Source organism: Monodelphis domestica, chromosome 7 (genome assembly GCF_027887165.1).
Source record: "Monodelphis domestica isolate mMonDom1 chromosome 7, mMonDom1.pri, whole genome shotgun sequence".
Classification (NCBI taxonomy): Eukaryota; Metazoa; Chordata; class Mammalia; order Didelphimorphia; family Didelphidae; genus Monodelphis; species Monodelphis domestica.
The window spans coordinates 227,543,504-227,564,556 of record NC_077233.1 but is presented as its reverse complement, the minus strand read 5'-3'; the positions used below and the strand labels follow the sequence as shown (position 1 = coordinate 227,564,556).

At 36.9% G+C, this 21,053-nt stretch overlaps 1 protein-coding gene across 1 annotated transcript in view; it reads right to left on the bottom strand.

Annotated features, from left to right (window-relative positions):
- Window positions 1–21,053, bottom strand: part of BAIAP2L1 (BAR/IMD domain containing adaptor protein 2 like 1) — a 149,812-nt gene that overhangs the window by 89,571 nt on the left and 39,188 nt on the right. The window contains exon 3 of the mRNA XM_001377810.4: window positions 10,931–11,017. Coding sequence (XP_001377847.2) covers window positions 10,931–11,017 — 87 coding nt within the window. The remainder of the gene's footprint in view (window positions 1–10,930; window positions 11,018–21,053) is intronic.

Sequence of the window (21,053 nt, the reverse complement as noted above, 5' to 3'; positions counted from 1 at the left end):
TTATTCTTTTGGAATCTCTTTCAGGAGGTGATCAGTGGATTCTTTAGATTTCTATTTTGCTTTCTGGATCTAGATTATCAGAGCAGTTTTCCTTGATTATTTCTTGAAAGATGATATCGAAGCTCTTTTTTTGATCAAGGCTTTCAGGTAGTGAAATAATTCTTAAACTATTTTTCCTGGATTGATTTTTCAGGTCAGTTGTTTTTCTTTTTTTTCTTCAATTATTTCATAGCTTTATTGCACACACACACACATAACAATACAATAAACTATCTGGTGGTACAGAAAATTTCTCCTAAAATCACAAAAGATTCACTTACACGTTCATTTCTAGGAAAAATGGCTCCTTCTATTTCTAGATCATCCTTCAGCTTATCTTGACTTTTGTTTTTGTTTTGCTTTTTTAACTCAAGAGCAATTTGATGAGTCAGTCATCTAGGTGTCCAATCTCTTTCCCTCATCTCTTGATAAAAAGAAATGGATGTCATGATGAAAGTGTTTTGTATTTTCCATTTCACCTACAATCTATTATAAAAGTGTTATTCTGCAAGCATTTAGTTAAGAAAAAAGGTAAACAATAAAACACAATTTTTCTAAAAAAAAAAAAAAATCCAAGCTTACCATAAGGGCGTTTATCAATCAGTATGCAAGGATTCACAATGGTTTTTTAGAAGAAAAATTGCTTTTTCTTCTAATTGACAAATGCTTTTTAAGGTCAGTAGACAAGTAAATAGCAAGTGAGTTTTAAAACCCCCTTATGTTCTTAGAGTAAGCGTTTTTGATATAACTAAAGACTGAAGTGTTATACCACAAGAAATTCCAATCAGTGAATGCAATGCATCTTTATACATTATTTTCTGTCCTTGTTATTTGAGAGGAACTGAGATGCTATTGTCACTATCCAAATCTTCTAGTGTATTAAAATGTGGCAGTAGTTACAATCATTCAATTTCAGCTCCTTTCTGGGGCTTTTCACAGTAGATTCTTAGGTATAGTTCTCAATCATGACACAAATACAAAATGCTCATTTTTTTTCCTGCCTTAAAAATATGGTCAACATACCATTTATTTGTTATTAGTACAACACTAATTTTGTGTTAAGAATTACAAACTGTTGACTCTAGATTCTTCAGTTCACAAATAGAATCTTATAAGAGTTGAAAAAATTAATACATTTCTTAAAAAAAACCAACCTCGTATTGATTTGTTATTAAACTGAAATTACTACAAAAGGACTGACAAATGACGGGACAAAAATTGAACTAAAATTTTTTAAAAATTAGCTGAGTAGTCAGAATTTAGTTTACTAATATTTACACATTTTATGTCATATAGTTGAAGCTACCACATACAAGAAATAAAAAATTTAATCACCTTGAAACCTAACTAAACTTCATATTCTAGGAATACAAGCTTCATAATTTAAAAAAATGTCTGCACACAGTAATTAGTTGAGAAAATCTGTTCCTTCACCTCTTCACTTGTGAAAAATATTTTCAAGAGTTAACTCTAAATGATTAACAAAATCTTAAACTATTATGTGTAATTGGTATTTTGTTTTCCCCTTCTATTTCTTCTACCCCTGCTTGGTCAGTGATGTTTTTCTCCAGATCATCAATGCAACTGCTCATATCATCAATTCAGCCAATTATCAAATATGATATGGTCTGAAATTTGTCCTACATCTGCTAGAGAAGTGTATGAAGAGTTTTTGGGTCTGTCTCCACCATTGCTTCGGCTTCGGATGTCTTTTGGTTTTCCAACTCATTTCTATCGTCAGTTGGTTTCCATAAAGTGGAGGAAGGGACAGGAAGGGAGGTGGAAAAAGGACTATAAAAAGTCCTGAACTTCCTGTCAGGAAGACTTTGGCTGGTGACTTGGCTTTTGGAGATGGACTGGAGCTTTGGACTGGAGTTTATGCTTGGACTTTGACTTTGGTTCTTGGATTCCTTCTTGGAGAACTGCTCCTGGATCTCCTTTGAATGTTGTCTTGGGTGATTAGCTGGCCTTCCTTTCTTGGCTTCTGGAGATACTAGTTTCTGAGAAGCTTTGGAGGTTGTGTAGGTGGAACCCTTGCATAAGACACCAACAGGTCCTCTAGCTGAGGGTTAACAAAACTTGCCGGGGCTGAGCTGGACACTGGAGCAACATTTAGTGTGATAGGCTAGACATTTTCTCTAACCTCTTCTTACATTTCTTTACTTTCACTCTTTCCACCTCTGTGTAAATAAATGCTACTAAAAGGTCATTTTGACTTGAGCTATAATATTTTAAATAGGCGACCATAATATTATCTTAAAAGCCTCATATTTAGTCAAACCCTAAATTTAATTTCTTACATTTCCAATTGCCCAATTCCACTTTTTTAAGGCATGATTTTATTGAGTGAGGTTCTGTACACCTCCTTTTCCATTTGGTCAATTCTACTCCTTAAAAATTTTTTCCTTAGTGAATTTTTGTACCTCTTTTTCCAAATGGTCTATTCTGCCCTTTTAAGAAGTTCTTGTCTTCAGTGCATTTTTTTTGGGTGTGTGTGTGCTTCTTTTACCAGTTGGCCTATTCTGATTTTTAAGATATTAAATTTCTCCAGTATTTTTTGTGCCTCCTTTACTGAGCTGTGAATTCTTTTTTCATGTTTTTCCTGTATCACTTTCATTGTTTTTTTCTCATTTTTCTTCTAGCTCTCTTATTTGATTTTTACAATCCTTTTTAAGTCCCTCCATTAATTCTTTTTGGGCTTGAGACCAATTCACATTTTTTTGCATCTTTGGATGCAGTGGTCTTGACTTTGTTGTCTTCTGAATTTGTGTTTTGGTCTTCCCTGTCATTAAAACAACTTTCTATGTTGTTTCTTTCTTTCTTTTTTTTGTTTCCTCATTTTCAAACATTTTGTTTTCTTTTCATTTAAATAACTGATAAATTATAACTGTGGTGAAGGCAGTATTATTTTAAGCTTCAGGTTCTTTGTGCAGATGCCTTCAGTTAGCTCTGAGGATCTATAAACTTTCATTTCTTCCAAAGTGGTATGATATAAGCAGGGGTATGTTCAATACTCTCCCAATGTGGTCTCTGGTCTGTAAATAAACCATGAGCATTCTTTTCCACTTTGGAACTGTGATCAGGGTATGAAGACTGGATTTAGCTATCTCCTGTTGTAACAATGAAGATACTTAGTCTAACAAAATCAGGAATATCTTGTGAACTTTACATTACTCCACCCTATTTAGCCTAACAAAATCAGTAATATCTACACCCATACTTAAGGATTAAGTATCTAGGAGGATGGCCTTTGATAGACATGTGCAGAAACAACTGACAGACCCTTGGGCTGTCCTAAGTCAAGCTTAAACTTACATTGGTACAGATGAGACACAGGAAAGTAATGTAAAACCGTCTATATATTTGGCATCACTTCCTCTCTTCAGCCTCTTTTCCCCAGAGAGGTGGCTCTGGCTGGCAGCATGCTAAGTGTTCCGACATCTTGGCTTGGTTGAAGCTATTGTCCAGTTTGGCAGTAAGTTTTCCCTTGATACTATACTAGGAGAAGCTGAGTAGCTAGTTCAGGTTCAGGCATCTTAGCTGAGCCCTCTTGGAGTTTTAGGCTGATTCCTTTCTCCTTTACAACACTATCCTCTTAAAAGCCTCTAATCTTCCCCCTGGCACAGGCCAGGCAGGAGAAATTCTACACCCTTTCCCTTTCCCTTAATTTCTTTCCTCTATATTAATTAAAATCACCATAAATTTCTAGCTGACTTGGGTATTTTATTTGGGATATCCCCTAGCGACCAATAAATAATTTAGATTTAGGTCACAACCCTAAAATTATCCTTATAAGGGTTACCTATTCCCCTATGATTGCAAGTGCTATTCTTCCTCCTCACCCTGAGACTGTGACTTGGATCTGTGGATGGGCAATGTGACAAGAATCTTGTACCCAGAGCTAGCAAAGGGACCCCTGTAATTTCCTCAGCAGTTGTCTGATCCCCTCCTCACCCTTGATTATCTGTAGCTGAGATTGCTGGGAGCCTTTGCTTCTGATTCAGTTGTACCTAAGACCCGTTGTGTGCTACTTTGCATTCCACTTTCACTCCAGTGCAACAGATCTTTCATGCCAGCTTTCAAAATTGTTTTGGTCTGAAAAATTATTTTACTGTCTTTTTGTGGGTCTTAATTGCAATGAAGAAATTTTAATATAACAATTTTCTGAGTAGAATGCCACTAAATATAAAGTATTCCAATTATTAAATTGTCCAAACAGACAGGCATTATGTTTGGAAATAAAAAGTCAAAATCACTGTGAAGGAAAAGACCTCCATCCCCCATATGTTAAATAGATTGATTTTAGGATTATTTGCACAATAAGCATATTAATTATTATCTTGACTGTCTTAAGTATCTTGATTCTCCCTTGGTTTAAAGCTCAATTCTAGATATATTACTGGCATCCATTCCAAAATTAAATTAAAATTTTCTATCTACTCATTTTTCTACTTAAGGCTTTATAGCCAGAGGATGTTCTAGCTCCAGAATTTGTTTTGAGGCATTATACCATAGTTTTTTGGAGGGTACTTTGGTAGAGATCAGATAGGTCTGTGTACCTTTTCTTCTGTGCAGTTTAAATAATTTGCTGAGTCACACAGGTAGTGTCTGGCAATGGATTTGAACTCAAGACTTCCTTACTCCAAGACTAGCACCATACCTTTTAATTAACAAGCAGTTATTAAGTAATAATTAATAATAGCTAACACTTATAGAGAGCTAATTATATGCCAGGCACTGTGCTAAGCACTTTACAATCTTTTTCTCATTTGATCCTCATACTAATTCTGAAAGGTAGGTGCTATTATCATTCTCATTTTAAAAATGAGAAAACTGGGGGTAGCTGGGTAGCTCAATGGATTGAGAGTCACTTCTAGAGATGGGAAGTCCTAGGTTCAAGTCTGGCCTCAGACACTTCCCAGCTGTGTGACCATGGGCAAGTCACTTAACTCCAATTGCCTAGCCCTTACTACTCTTCTGCCTTGGAACCAATCCACATATTGATTCCAAGATGGAAGGTAAGGTTTTAATAATAAAATAAAATAAAAAAACAAAAAAGAGAAAACCTAGAGGCAAACATGTTATGGTCATAAAGTGAGAAAGTGTCTGAGGATGGAACTGAACTCCAGGACTGGTGCTCTGTCTCTTAAAAGTAATTTCTATGTCAGGCTTTTCTAATACTTAGAAAGAAATATCAAAAACAATTCCTCAGCTCAAGGAGCTCACTTTCCAAAGGGGAAGTCCATGAGCACCTAAAAAAGATAAATATAGAGTAGATGTATCTAGAGCAAGTTTATAAGTCCTTTAGTACAGAGGCATCAAACTCCTGGCCTGTAACACTCCCCAGGGCATTTCCTCCTCCCCCTTAATCAATCAGGTTGGTTCAATCGGATACATAATATGTTATTCTAAGCACCTTGACAAGCATCAAGAATGTCTTCTTGCACAGTCCTGGAGACAAGATCTTTTTCTGGTTATATGCCTTGTCACGGTTGTTACCAGAGCTAGCACCATAATAATGGAGACTGGTATTCTCTTTGCAACTGCAAAGGCAGAAAAAGATGGTGTGTTCTTTTTAGTCCAAAATATTGCTGCCATAGCCAGTTTAATTGCTTCAGAGTGCCTCAGAGCCCCTGCAAACTCAAACCCAAGTGCCCAATTTTCTTTTAATGTTTTCCTCTGTCTCAAGAAATTTCTATATCACCACTGCTGGGTTTGTACCCCAAAGAGATAATAAGGAAAAAGACTTGTATAAAAATATTCATAGCTACGTTCTTTGTGGTGGCAAAAAATTGGAAAATGAGGGAATGTCCTTCAATTGGGGAATGGCTGAACAAATTGTGGTATATGTTGGTGATGGAATACTATTGTGCTCAAAGGAATAATAAAGTGGAGGAATTCCATGGAGACTGGAACAACCTCCAGGAAGTGATGTAGAGGGAAAGGAACAGAACCAGGAGAACATTGTACACAGAGACTGATATACTGTGGTACAATCGAATGTAATGGACTTCTCCATTAGTGGCAATGCAATGATCCTGAACAACTCGGAGGAACCTACGAGAAAAACTACTATCCACACCCAGAAGGAACACTGTGGGAGTAAAAACACCAAAGAAAAACAACTGCTTGAATACATGGGTTGAAGACATATTGTTGGGGATATAGACTCTAAATGAACATCCTAGTGTAAATAACAACATGGAAATGGGTTCTGATCAGGGACACATGTAATACCCAATGAAATTGCGTATTGGCTGCGGGGAGAGTGGGTGGAGGGGAAGGAGGGAAATAATGTGATTATTGTATCCAAGGAATAATGTTCTAAATTGACTAAATAAACTTATTCAAATGGAAAAAAAAAAAGAAATTTCTATATCCATAGCCATGGGTGTGAGATGAATAGTTCCATCCATACACCATTCCCAATAACCTTTTCTAGTTGCATATGTAGTGAGGACTGAGCCTCTGGCAGCCATTTATACTTATTCCATTAGTTTTTTCCCAGGTGAAGAGAATGTTGTGGAGAACAATTTGAGTAAAAATGCTCCAAGCCATGGTTGACTGTTAATCCAGTTGATTGTGTATCCTGGCTGAAATCTGAGATTTGATGTATTCAACTCTGGACTACTAATAGATGTGACAAAATTGTGGAACTTCCTCTTGCCTTTGCTCTAATTTTTGTTGGTGACCCACTCAAACACCAATGATTATATCACACACAACCTTGTAGACAGAGGTGACTTTTGTGGCATTAAAATCAGGTTCTGTGCCCACTGGGGATGAGGGTAGAGTGTAGACCTTTGGGTGGTCATAGGTGGCATTTTCTCCATCATTTGAATACTAGCTTGTGTGGACCCCAGTGGATAGAAACTCTTCATGCAGACCCTCTGAACAGAAAGTGTAGGAAGATTAAACTGCTGTTGCCTCCATCCATGATAAAATGCTCTTTGTATTGGGAGAGGTGTCTGCAGGCTCATCAAACACAGTAGTCATAGATACTTGATAGTCTCTCCTGTTAGGGTATTGATTTGGGGATTTTGGGTGTGGGGGTGTGTGTGTGGGGGAGGGGCTGATTACTTTCCATTTTTTGGGTCAGTTTAGATTTGGTTCCCCCAGGGTCTTCAGAATCAGATGAAAATGTCACATTGGGAAATTTTTTACAAAATAAACAAAAACACCTACAACATAATGTTAATCTGTGATTTTCTAAGTCACCAGGCATAGTCCAGCAGAGATCTGTTTCTACTTGCAATGAACACCACTGATATAGTCCACATAACCACTGTTTTCCCTTTAATTTTCTTTCCCACCCCCAGATGAGTCTTCCCATCTTGCTAAACCTGGAAGAACAGCCACCAGTCACAGGCTCCATATCACTATTGATCCATACAGTAAACTTTGACCTATTCTGTTTCTGCCATGGGCTAAATCACCTCTCCTTGTGCAGGCTGGCTTCTCCCCAGCCTGGGGACTCATTCACCATAGTAGTGTCAGGTGAACTGGGGACACTTGAATGACTTAGCCTATTCCAACTCAGACCTCTCTGGGCTCAATAGATCCATCTCATTTAGCCTAATAATAGGGATTATAGGTGTGTATCACCATACTTGGCACACCCTTCATTTAAAAATTTAAAAGAAAAAAGAGGCCCAGGGAAGTTAAATAGCCCATGGTCATATGGATAATAAACAAACTCCATGATTTTACAGATGAAGACACTAAGGCCTTGAAAGATGAACTAATTTGCCCATAGTTAAATGAGTGATTACTGATAGGGCCAGGATTTGAACTTAGGACCTCTGACTACCCATTCCAGAGTTAAGGCTTCATGGCTTTCCTGAGCTGTGAATTCTATCCCATTCAAGGCATCCTCTCCAGCCACTTCCATCTCCCACCATCAGGGACCATCCCATCCCCTTCCAACTACATAAGTGAATGACACCTGGGACTGACCCTCTGGGGCAACTCCATCTCCAGACCAAAGCCTTTTGGACAATGATAATCTATTTAAACTCATTATATTTCCACTCCATTGTTCTTTCCCTGTCCCAGGGATTCTGAAATCCCATTCCCCAATGTAAACTCTGTTCCCAGTTCCCCACATTCCCCTCAACCTAATCCCACCTGATGTTCCACTTTGAAGCTACTCACTCCTTTCCACTCTACTCTCTAGAATTCCTACTCCCTAGGTAACAAATTTGCTTTCATCTTAAACCTTTGCTTTTAATCTAACTCTACACCTTCTTGGACCCCTTGAGACCAGGCTCACTCCTGTTGACACAGCTTCTGAAGTGCCCCCCCAACACTGATGGTTATGGTGGGGATGTTGGGAAGACTCCTCATTCCTCAATGTCACTTCCAGGTTCTCATTCTAGGATGATCACTCCATATCACTCCTTAGAGGTTCACCGAATCTGTATTTATCACCCAATCAAGATTCTGCTAGTGGTTTACTGCTTGGACCCAGGGCTTCCATCTTTTCCCCACTCCAGGCCATCCTCTATCCAACTGATCTTTCTGAAGTCCAAGACTGACCAGGTGTGAGTGAAAAATCCCCTGCCCCCTTCTAGGACGATTAGATTTTAATGTTAGCAGTAGTCTTTAGATAATCATCATTGTAATTCCAGGACAGTTAAATAATGATAGCATAAGTAGTAATGATCTGAGTAGGCCTTTTGTGATTATTTTAGTATAAGTTGTAAAGTGTAAAAATGGAGATTTGAATCCAGGACTTCAATCCCCAGAAGTCCTTGCTCCACTTCCCCAGAATGCTTTGTAATCTCACTGAATTCTCACCTGGGCTGAGAGCAAATTATGATATAAAGGGTCTCCGCCATAGGCGGGGTCTCTTCTCTTCCTGTCTCTGCTGGCAAGTAGACGTATCTCATGATGTGAGTTAAAATTGAATGGGCCTTTTGGCACACCTAGCATGTGCTTCTCTAACTTGTATTTTCTTTAATCCTTAACCTTTAATAAACCTCATAAAATATAATACTCCTTGCAGAAAGAAACTAATTTATACCTGCCTCAGTTTCCCTAAATTTTAACTGTTACGAAAGTATGACACCTACTTGAAAATAGTTAATAATTGTTGCAAAGCACTTTTAGCCTTAGTCTTCAAAATTGCTATATTGTGCACACTCAGCAATCATGGTCTTGAACTCGTGACTTGGCCTTCACTAGCATACAGGCTTTTGCCCAAGTTAGAAGCCTGGTGACACCTCTTCACCTTTGTATAAACCCATTATACATCATCAGGTTTTTTCCCCGCCTGGCGGCCTGGCACCTCCTCCCTGATCATCTTAGTATATACATTATCCTTGACATCATCAGGCTTAGAAAGTAGGGTTCAGGCTCCTTCACTCCCACCTTGTTTATCAAGTGACGACTTCTACTAAAGAAAAGCATTTCGTGATTACTTCAATCAATCAGCATCTCTCTATTTTTATCACTGTCTTGAATAATTTTTATACTGGTATAGAAGTTTTCTAATTCTTTGAAGTATATCGGAAAGTCTCTCATAGTGGTCTGGGTCTTTTGATCTTGACAAGATGTCCAGCTTTATTGTGAGACCAGCCCTCTTGCAATAAACCTACTTCTTTATGGCTTGGAGACTTTGTTTATCATTTGCGTTCCTGTACTTAGAAATTACACAAGGTCATTTTTCTTCAATCAACTCTAGTGTCTCCCTTTTGTCTCCAGAAAAAAACCCATAATATCCTTTGTCTTTTTAAATTCTTCATAAAATTATATTCTGTATGAAATACATGTATAACCCAGATCAAATTGCTTACCATCTCCAGGAAGGGGGAGACAGGGAGACAACGTGGATCTACGTTGGTTACTTCAATCAACGTAATCAACGTGGATATAATTTTAGAAAACAGATACTGAAAATTGTTATTGGAAAATAAAATTTAAAAAATTAAAACCTTCATAATCCATAATAAAACCTTCCTCTTTTTGTAAGGTCTTCTTAGATATTACTTACTTCCATGTTCTTCCTCATATAAGACAAAAATTAAAACCTTCATAATCCATAATAAAACCTTCCTCTTTTTGTAAGGTCTTAGATATTACTTCCATGTTCTTCCTCATATAAGACATCTCCCAACTAAAGCACTTTAATTGGCTAACTCCTAAGTCATCTTTGCCTCCTGGCTTCTCCCAAATTTCAGCTAAAATCCCCACTTTCTAAAGAAGTCTTTCCTTATCTTCCTCATTGCTGGGCAGTACTAGATAATTTGAAAGCTGTGATTGGTCCCTGCAAAGAGGGGAAGGGACAAGAAGTCACTATAAAAGCCCTGAATTTCTGGGGCTAGAGTTGGCTTCAGTTGTCCTCGACAGTTTGTCTCTTCAGCTCAAATTGCCTCTTGGAAGAAAGTTGGATGAGTGAATAGCTGACTTTCCTTTCCTGAATTCTGGAGAGATTAATTCTGATCGAGGGTTAACAAGTTGTGCCTGGCTGAGTGGAGCACTGGAGCAATATTTAGCGTGATAGGCTAAATATCTTCTCTACCCACTTTTTTGTATTTCTCAACTTTCCCACTCTCTACCTATTTTGTAAATAAAAACTATTGAAAGTATTTTGACTTGAGCTATAATATTTTAAATCAGTGACCACCATATTATTTTAGAATTTTCACATATTTAGTCCAAACCCTTAATTTAATTCCTTACACACTGTACCATGTTTTCTCTCAAAATGAACTTGGTACTTTCTCAAGAGGGCTAAAGGAAGATGGGGTATCATTATTCCTTTTCTTTTAGAAGCATGAGAAGTTACAAACCAAAAGGGGGCTTAGAGAGAGCCTTAAGAGGAATCAAAGGAAGATCTGAGGACCCCTGTTATGTATGTAGTTTGGGTGTGATTTGTTGTTCAACTTACCCAACTCTATGGATACAGGAGAAGTGGTAGCTATTTCTCCAATTTTTGCTACACCATCATAGTAGGCTCGTCCTGCCATTATCATAGCTAGAGGGGAAAAAAAAGACATATTCAAAATAATTAATAGAAAGAAAAAACAACAATGCAGATTTCCCCTTAAAACATAAATCAGTCACCCTTTTAAGAATGGATATGAATTGAATGAAAATCTCTTTTGATAGTTCACTTGACAAGCAGTCCCTGACTTCCCAGTGCCTCAACTTAGGTACCATCGACATATGTGAACACCTAGGCTGCTGTGGAGGGGAACTCCTGTTACTGAAGTAAAAGGCTTTAGAAATCCCTAGAGCTGGCAGGGAGCTAGGTGGCACAGTGTTAAGAGCCAAGCCTGGAGTTGGGAGGACCTGGGTTCAAATCTGGAATAAGGCACTTTCTAGGTGTCTAGACCCTGGGCAAGTTACTTAACCCTGTTTGCCTAGCCCTTGTCATTCTTCTGTCCTAGAGTTATTACTAGGACAGAAAGTAAGGGTTTTAATGAAAAAAAAAATCCCTGGAGTTGTTACTATTAAAACCGTCCAGACCCTGAGTCATAGAAAAAAAAGGCTACTGTAAGGAGCTGGTTAGTACAGCACTATAGTTCCAGTTTTTTAATGGGCCAAAATAAGCTTTTGTGGGTGGACTGGGAAAGTGAGCCATTATTGGCTGATCCCCAGTGAGTCACTGCTTCTATGAGGAAATAGATTCCAATTTCCAAAGTTCATAAGTGAACTTTGTGACAGTTGCCTATGCCTTTAGAGTGGTCTTGCTTCTGAATAAGTGTAAATCCTGTTCAATTGCAACAAGAAAACTGTAAGAAAGCTTTGAAAGAGTTAATCCTCTCCCTTCCAAAAACAAAAGAAAAGAAAACAAAAAACACCACTACCAAAAAACATGCCTTGATCAAAGCCAACATCTTCTTTTCAGAAAGTGAAGACAAAATTATGTGGGTTGTATTCAAATTTCTTCAAAATAGAATTATTTTATTCTCATTCCAAATTTCAAGTCTATAGATTTAATTGTTTTTAGAGATTTAATTCTGAGGGGTGGAAACTGGATAGTTTTACATATTTGAATTTCCTTTCTTTGAAAATAAGGTTCATTTTGAAAACTTTGAGAATGAATAACAGGTATTTTTCTTATGAGTTGCTTATTTACATATAGTAATATAGTTATGCAGTTTAAAATTTGCAGTATTTATGTTTTTGGTGTATATATATTCCCAAATTAGAAAAAATTGAATTAGGTTTACTTAGCAGCTTTTGAGATAAATTTATAGTGAATATTATAAATGTAAATAAGAAGTCATTGATTTTGATTATAGGCATGATAAGAACTTTGGGCAGGGGTAATGATGAAGATTTTATAGGAAAAATATTCAGTATTTTTCATTATGTAACTATTTTATCACTACTTATTTTACATATGATAGAAAATAGATTAATATATAATTTAAATTCTTTAAAAAAAAAAGGATTCAAATCCTTAAAAAAAATCCTTTCAATTCTTTCTTCAAAGTTATTACAACCCAGAGATATGTCTTTTACAAATACAATGCTCTCAAAACACTGCTGCAATTTATAGTAGTCTGGGAATAACTTTGCAATGCAATTATATGAAGAAGAATAATCTGCATCTGCGGAATACTTTGGGATTATTAACTAGCTGATTTACCCAACTGTCTTCAGATGTCAACAATACCATTCATGTTTCACTAATAGGCACAGAGTTGAAAGAGAAATGGTGGATGGAGAGTGGAGCTCAAAGTAAGAAAGTTTTGTTTTCAAGTTCTGCCTCTAATATATACTCACTATGGGCAAATCTCAAACTTCTAGGCAAGTCCTAGGCAAGACTCTAATGCAATAATGTAGCTAAACAGTTGATGATTGATAGAGAATCCTCAAAGGGAATCCCAAATATAGATTAAGAAAAGAGGTATAGTTAGTTCAATAAATGCTCATGGTCATACGGTAGGCAAATTTGGGGCAGAAGAGAATCCGATTAACTCAGGCAGAGCTAAGGTTGCTTCCAGTTTTAAAATCCTATGACAGTCTTGATTCCTGGACTTGTAAACATTAAAAAATTCCTTTTGAGAACATGTACATATAAGCAGAGGTGTGCTGGAGCCAACCTGAACTGGCTTAAGAGCCAAGTGTTAGTTAGATTTTCAGTGTGAGCATTTCTCACATCTCATAAATTGACAAATACTAAGAATCAATGTTTGATTTATTATTTTGAGGATTGTCTAATCTTAAAAAAATGAAGGAGAAAAATGTTAATGATTCAGAAGAAACCTAAATGCGTCATGCATATATTTTTCCTGGAGAGTTGGTTGTTAAAAATTTACCAATAGCCTCCTGGCATATAGGTGTGTATATATAAATATATATATTTAAAGTATATATTCATTATACATCTATGCCTATACACATAAAGTAATATTTTACTGTGGGAATTAAACATTAATAGTTACCAATTAGCTGAAAGGCAAATCTGTGGGATACAATGTCATACTGAAGGTAAACCATACAAATGATATTATCCTAAGTATTTTATATCTCTACTATCTCATTATAAAAATTGAATTTCTTGAACATTATATTGGTTTATCTATTTACTCTCATTAGACAAATTCCATTGAAAACTTTCATTAAGTATTTATTTTACCTTTATTTTAAAATATTAATGCTTTTGTTTTTCACATAATCTTCATTTCCAAATATTTCCCATCACTCTCCCATTCATCAAACAAGGAACATTTGCTAAGCTTTTACTATATGTGAAGCAAAGTCCTGGGGATTCAAAGGAAAAAAAAAAGCCCTGAAGGCTGGCACTCAAAAAGGAGGAGACAATAGGGACATACACAAGTGTAGGCAGAATACATGCATAATGGATGGAAGGTAGTTTTGGGAGGTGGATTAGCAGCTAGGGGAGTCGTGTTGAAACTTTTTAGGAAGAAGGTGGTGCTAGAGCTAAATTTAGAGGGATACCAGGGATTCCAAAAGGTGGATGAAGAGGGAATGAATTCCAGGCAGAGAATGAAGTTCAAGGAAGGGATTAGAATGTAGAAAAGCTGGAAAGTATTAGAGAGGGGCCAAGTTGTGGAAAGATTTAAGTGTCCAACAGAAGAATTGACATATGATTTTCTAGGCAATTGGAGGCCACTGAATTTTGCTGAGTGGAGATTTGGGTGAAGGGAGAAACCGACATGATTGGATTTGTACTTTAGGAAAATCACTTTGGCAACTATGTAAGAAGATGGACTGGAATGGAGAGACAAGGCAGGAAATTATCTAGTGTACAGCTGGAAATTCTATCTCTTCACAGTTGCCAAAAATGTAAAGATTAAAACGAATATCCAACAACTATTATATTTTTAAAGTTTTATTAATAATAACTAAAATAAAAGCACTACCTAACTCAGAGGGAGGAGTCACAGCCAACTTAAATACAATCACATAAATGTGAGGATGTAGGAAAAGGGAAAAGGATTCTAGGTAACACAGAAAGGAATTTTGAGTAATGTAGTTTTTAGGGGTTCAAGATATTGTAGTAATCTAGCTATGGGGTGATGAGGGTCTGTATTATGGTGGGGATTCTGTGTGTAGAGACTCAACATATCCAAGAAATGTTGTAGAGATAAGATTGAGCAAATGCTTGGATATGTGGAGTGAGATTGGAATCAAGGAAGATGCTGAGACTGGGAACTTGAGTGATTGGAAAGATGGTGGTACAGTAATAGGGACTTTTAGAAGAAGAGTGTTTTGAGGGAGGTATGAGTTCCATTTTGGACATACTATGTATGAGCTGCTTTTGGGTGTATTTAGTTTGAAATTTTCAATTGGCAGTTGGTGATTATAAGAGCTCAGAAGAAACACTCCATTCACACATATTTGGGAGTTGCCTGCATAGAGACAATAAATGAACCCATGAGATCTCATGAGGTCACCAAGTGAGATGGCATATGGTAGGACTCATGACATAACCTTGAGATAGATCCACAGTCAGTGTGAGTAACATGGAAGATGACTCAGTAAAGGAAACTGAAAAGTGGTTGGACAAGTAGGAGGATCAGGAGAGAGTAGAGTCTAAAAGAGGAGAAAATATCCAGGAAGAGAGAGTGGTCAGCTGTGTCACATGCAGCATCAAAATCAAGGAGGCTTCGGATTGAGGAGGGACCATTAGACTTGGTGAGAAAGAGATCATGAGTAACTTCAGAGAAAGCAGCTTGAGTTGAGTGTTGAGGTGGGAAGTCAGACTTTTGGAAGTTAAGAGTAAGAGGAGAGGAAGGGGAGGGAATGAATATAGAGAGTTTTTCAAGGTGTTAATTAATACAGGGAGGAAATATAGGATGATAGCATGGTAGGATATGCTGAGGATTTTTGAGGATGAAGGAGCCTTGGACAAGAGATGAAAATAATGGATAAGAAGGGAGAAGAGAAAGGGAGAAGAGGGAGTTCTCAGTGGATAGTTTTATTTTTTGGGTTAATAATAATAACTAGTAATTATATAGCACTTTAAAGTTTGCAAAAAATTAACTTAGTTGATGTTCAATGAACCTAGAAAGATGCTTTTATCATCTCTGTTTTACAGATGAAGAAACTGAGGCAGAAATTAGTTAAGTGGCTTGTTTAGGATTGTATAGTTAAGGGTCTGGCAGGATTCCAACTCAGATCTTCCTATGTCAAGTGCAGAATTCTATGTACTTTGCCATCTAGCAATCTTGTTACTGCCTAAATATGAGGCAAGGACATTACCTGGGAAGGTGCATCAATTTGTTTAAGTCTTTCTTTGTTTCACTGAATTCTTTGTATTCACTTTAAAAAAATACAGTAAAATTCCATTATATTCCTCTAACACAATTTGTTTCCTATTCTTTGCTTTCACAAAAAGATGCAATGGATATTTTAGCAAACATGGGACCTTTATTTCTGTCTTTGACTCTCTTGGGGTATAAACTTTGCAATGGGAGCCTGAGGCCAAAGAATAGGAACCGTTTAGTATTTTTTTTTTAAAGCATGAGTCTAAATTATATGTTTGTAAAAGCTCATAGCAACAACAGTATATTAATGTGCCTGTCTTCCTGTAGACCTTCTAGCACTGACTAGTGCCTTTTATTTTACCTATAAAGTTGACTTGAGTACTTCTTGCTCTACAGAAAAATAGCAATTATTTACACAGTTCCATTCACATTCACTGTTTGGCACTTAGTCATTTGCTGCCATCCAAGTCTAGTCTTCCCAATTAGATTCTAAGTGTCTGGAGTAAGGCCATGTCTTGAATTGTTCTTTGTAGACATACATCTTATACAAATATTAAGTATTAAAAGGCTACCCTCCCTGAAAACAATGCATTTTCCTTTTTTTTTTAAACCCTTATCTTCCATCTTGGAATCAATACTGTGTATTGGTTCCAAGGCAGAAGAGTGATAAGGGCTAGGCAATAGGGGTTAAGTGACTTGCCCAGGGTCACACAGCTGGGAAGTGTCTGCGGTCATATTTGAACCTAGGACCTCCTGTCTCTGGGCCTGGTTTTCAATCTACTGAGCTACCCAGCTGCCCCCTGCATTTGCCTTTTTAAAAATTTAAATGATTTAACCTTTAACAAAGCATTCCCACAAATAAAGTAAAAGAAGATTGTACACAAATGAAATCACAAATCTCCTATGTGTTTAGCTTACTTTTCTTTATATCTACAAAATAAATCCCATCCACAAGTGTTCCACAAGTTCTGGGGCACTTGTGAACAGTGCACGTCCAAAGGCTTGCCAGACCAAACTTTCTTGTGCTCAGATTTAGGCATGCCACTTTTCTAGTCAAAACCTTTGGTGGAATCTTCCTTCCTTCAGAGAAGATTTAAAATTCCCTTGCCTGGTATTTGAGTGCTTCTGTAATATGTGGCCATCTTACTTTTTCAGCCATATCTCATCTTACTTTTTCTCTTTCCTTACTCATTAGCCCCTGAATGTGCCTTAAATTGCACCTTGCCCATGCCACCCCCATTCTTTGTTAATACTATTTAATTTGCCTGAAATTAGGGAACTTCCTCAATTTCTCTTACTTCACCCTCTGTAGTCTGAATTCCAAACCATCTTTTAAAGCTGAACTAAATGGTAAGAATATAGATGAAACTAGGCCAAACTGTCATGAGTAATGACCCTAAGGGAGTTTAGAAAATGTCAAAGACCAAAAAAAGGGGGAGAGACAAAGATCTAGAGAAACTAAGTCACATCTAATTGGAGGACTAGGTATGAAAGCTGTCTGTACACCTCAGTAAATCACCTTGAAATGTTTTTTTTCCCACTTCAGTAAAGCAATTTAGTTGTAAAAGAGAAAAAAAAAACCTTTTCAGATTACTGTGACCCCTCTCCCCCTTTTAAAAAATGTGATTTTTCAACAGATGAACTCTTAAAAACAATGGTTTTTAGGATTAAATAACCTGGAAAGGAATAATAGCCAAGAAGAATAACTTTTCTAAATCAAGACTCCTGAGGGATGGGAGGAAAAGTTCTGGATTCAGATTCTCAGCTCTGTCACTTCTTATAGGATATTGGGCAATTCATTTAATTTCTCTGAGCTTCAGTTTCCTTATTTGTAACATATCATATTACAAACTACCTATCCTACAGGGATGTTGTGAGAATGAAAAGAGATCAATATGTGAAAAAGCTCTCTATAAAACATAAAAATGCTCTCGCTCCATTTCTCTTTCATATATGAAATATGCTATATATAAAATATGCCAACAGATACATAAATACAACATTTTATAGTCTGCTTCACCTGTAAAATTAGGGAATTGAACTAGATGATCACTGAAGGTCCCTTTCAGCTATTAAACTAAATGGTTCCTTCTCTAATGATGAACTTCTCTACCAGGGCTACCCTTTGTATAATAGCTGGTAGTAATCCTGGGAGAAGTCATAGAACTATTAACTTAATAGCTGAAAAGGACTTGCAGGGATCATCTAGTCCAACTCCCTAATTTTATACGATGGAGCAAACAGAATCTCAGCTGAAACACAACCAGAATCCAAGTTTCTTGACACTCAATGCAGGGTCCTGTCCACAATACAACCTTGATGGTAAAGTGACTTGCTCTGGGTATCTCAGAAGTGTCCTGAGGCCAGATTCAAACAGTTCAATTCAATTTAACAAGCCTTTACCAAGTTACTTGTTAAACACTGGAGATAGTCATAAAAATAAGTGCTTTCTTAAATGAGTTTTATACTATTTGGATGTATGAGATATTTATAATATGTGCAAAATATGCACAAAGTAATGTTATTTTGGGGAATATTAATACCTTAGGGAATAAGGAAAGACTTCATGTATAGGATAGTCCAGGATTTTATGAGGCAGTGCATTTCAAAGTGATTTTTCCTTAAGCACAGTTCTTAACATGTCCATGACTCAATGAGTAACTATCAATAAAGACCCTAGTTGGGTCTCTGTGAGCTCTAGTATAAAACATAAACTGTTTGAATTTTATATAATTTGATCCTGACCTTAGTCTCCTCCTTACATTCCATGATCCAGGCAAACTGGACTTGAATATGTTATTTATAACATTTCATTTCTCACCTCTGGGTCTTAGCACTAACTACCCTCCAATGCCTAGGATATACCCCTGTATCACCTTTACTTCAAAGACTCCCTAATTTCTTTGAGGAAGCTGCCTAAATGTCCTTTTCCTAATCCTCAACTTCTAGGGACCTCCCTCCCTTCACTACCTTATATATATTCATTAGTGGTAGTTTCTTGGTGACTGAGAATGATGATATATATATATATATATATATATATATATATATATATATATACATTATGTATATTTATATAGCAGGACTTCAGGGTTGAGCACACTTCTGTAGTCTAGTTAGGTTGCTCATTCTCATTTATTCATATTCTCTTATTCTCCCCCATGTCCCACTCCCCTTTCCTTCTCCCTCCCTCCTGACTTTTAACTTATTCATTCTTTGATTCTCTAAAGGTAATAAAGGGGCATATGATACATTAATTATTAAATTACAACATCTTTCTCATTACACATTTAGCTCTGAGTAACTCTCTTTTCCCATAAACATTTGCTCATCTTTCCATATCAAACCCCCTAATTGGCTTGGCTTAAATAAACATCAAGGTTACTGGCTGTACTATTTATTAACAGCGCTAGACACAATTAAACAAAGACATGAATAATTCTTTATAATATATCAACTATGAGAAAGATCACAAAGTTATCTTTACCATCACTATAACTGCATACTTTTCAATTCTGGGCACAAAGCCCTACCATTCAGTTCTCTCAGGATATTAATTAAAGTCTTCCTCCCCCCAATAATTCTCTTCATGTTTATTGACAAGATAATAATTTTTTTCAGAATAAAATTAGAATAATAGCTAATTCCTGCTCAAAATTTAATGCCTCTTAATGATATAGTGACAGTATCTATAGTCTCTGTGGGAAAGGGTATTGAGGCTGTTATTGCATAAATATTCATCTCTCTCAATAAAATGTAAGTTCCTTGAGAACTGAGATTGTTTCATTTTTCATCTTTGTCTAGTGCCTAGCACAAGTTTGGTTTTATCTTTTATTCCAGTGCCTAGCATAGACCTGGTATACTGAAGGCTTTTAATAAATGCTCACTGACTGATTGATTTCAGGCATGGAATATAGCTTGTCCAGATGAAAACATCTCTAATATGGAACAGCAAGCAAACAGGTCAATTTGTTTGTAGCACAGAATGTGTTGAGAGGAATAATGTGAAATACATCTGGTAATAGAACCTGGAATTAGTCAGCAAAGATGGCAGTTTAAATTTGGGCAGAGTTTAAATTTTAGTCTGTAGGCTACCATCCAATTCCCTCATATTACAGAGAAGAAAGCAGGGGTCAAGGGAGGTTAAATGATTTTCCCAGGGGTCATTGAGATAATAAGCATCAGAGATAATATTTGAACTCCAGTCTTCTGGCTCCAGAGCCAGTATTCTCTCTCAATTGAAACTTCCTGAGTGACATAATCAAATAAATCATTTGGAAATGTCACTTTGTCAGCTGTCTGGAGGTTGGAATAGAAAGGGGAGCCTGGAGGCAGGGGGAACAATGAGGAAGCTATTACAATAATGATGATGAAGTCCTGAGTTAAAGTAAGTAGAGAAGGGATGGATATTGTCAAGGAAGAATAGACAAAGACTGGAAACTGAATGGAAGCAAGTTCAGGAGAGTGAAGAATCAAGTATTATTGAAATTGTGAACCTGCGTAACTGGAAGGTTGATGATACTCTGCCCAGAAATAAGGAAGTTAGGAGAAGGGATGTGCTTGAGGAGAAAGTCAATGACTTCTGTTTTGGGTATGTTGAGCTTGAGATATTTATGGGATGTCTAAGTAGAGATGTCATGCAGGGTACTAGAGATGTGAGACTGGAGCTTAGAAGGATGAAGACTGACACATGTAGATTAGGGAGTCTTCTGGATAGACATAGCTGAACTGGAAATAACAGGTGAGATCACTTTTAAGCAAATAGAGCCCAGGACAAAGTAGAACATGCTTGGCAATCCAAAAAAGGAGACCAAGGAGAAATGATATGAACTAGTAGAGAGCAGTGTCATGAAAACTATGGGAAGAAAGACAATCAAGGAAGGAGAGTGTGTCAACAATAACAAGTCCAGAAAGGTTGAGAAAGATTAGAACTATGAAAAGGTCACGGGGATGAGCAATTAAGAGAGATTATTGATAACCTCAGAGAGAATAGTTTCAGTCAAGTGGTGAGATCAGAAGCTGGTCAGAAATGGGTTGAGAAGTAATTAGAAAGGGAAGAAGTATATACAACAAATGGAGGCAGCTTTTTCGAAGAGCTTGACTGTGAAAGGAATGAGATATAGAATGGGGAAAATCTAAACTGGGATCAAGGGCCCAAAATAGAAAGCTTAGCCTTAATAAGGGGAATGAACGCTTCTTTCTCAGGGACAAGGACAAAGGAGAAGAGAATTTTGAGGAATTTGAGGTGTAAAACTAAGAAGGAGCTTTTAAATGGTCAAATTATTTTTTTAGCAAAGTGAGGTGAGCCCCACTGAAGAGGGTGTG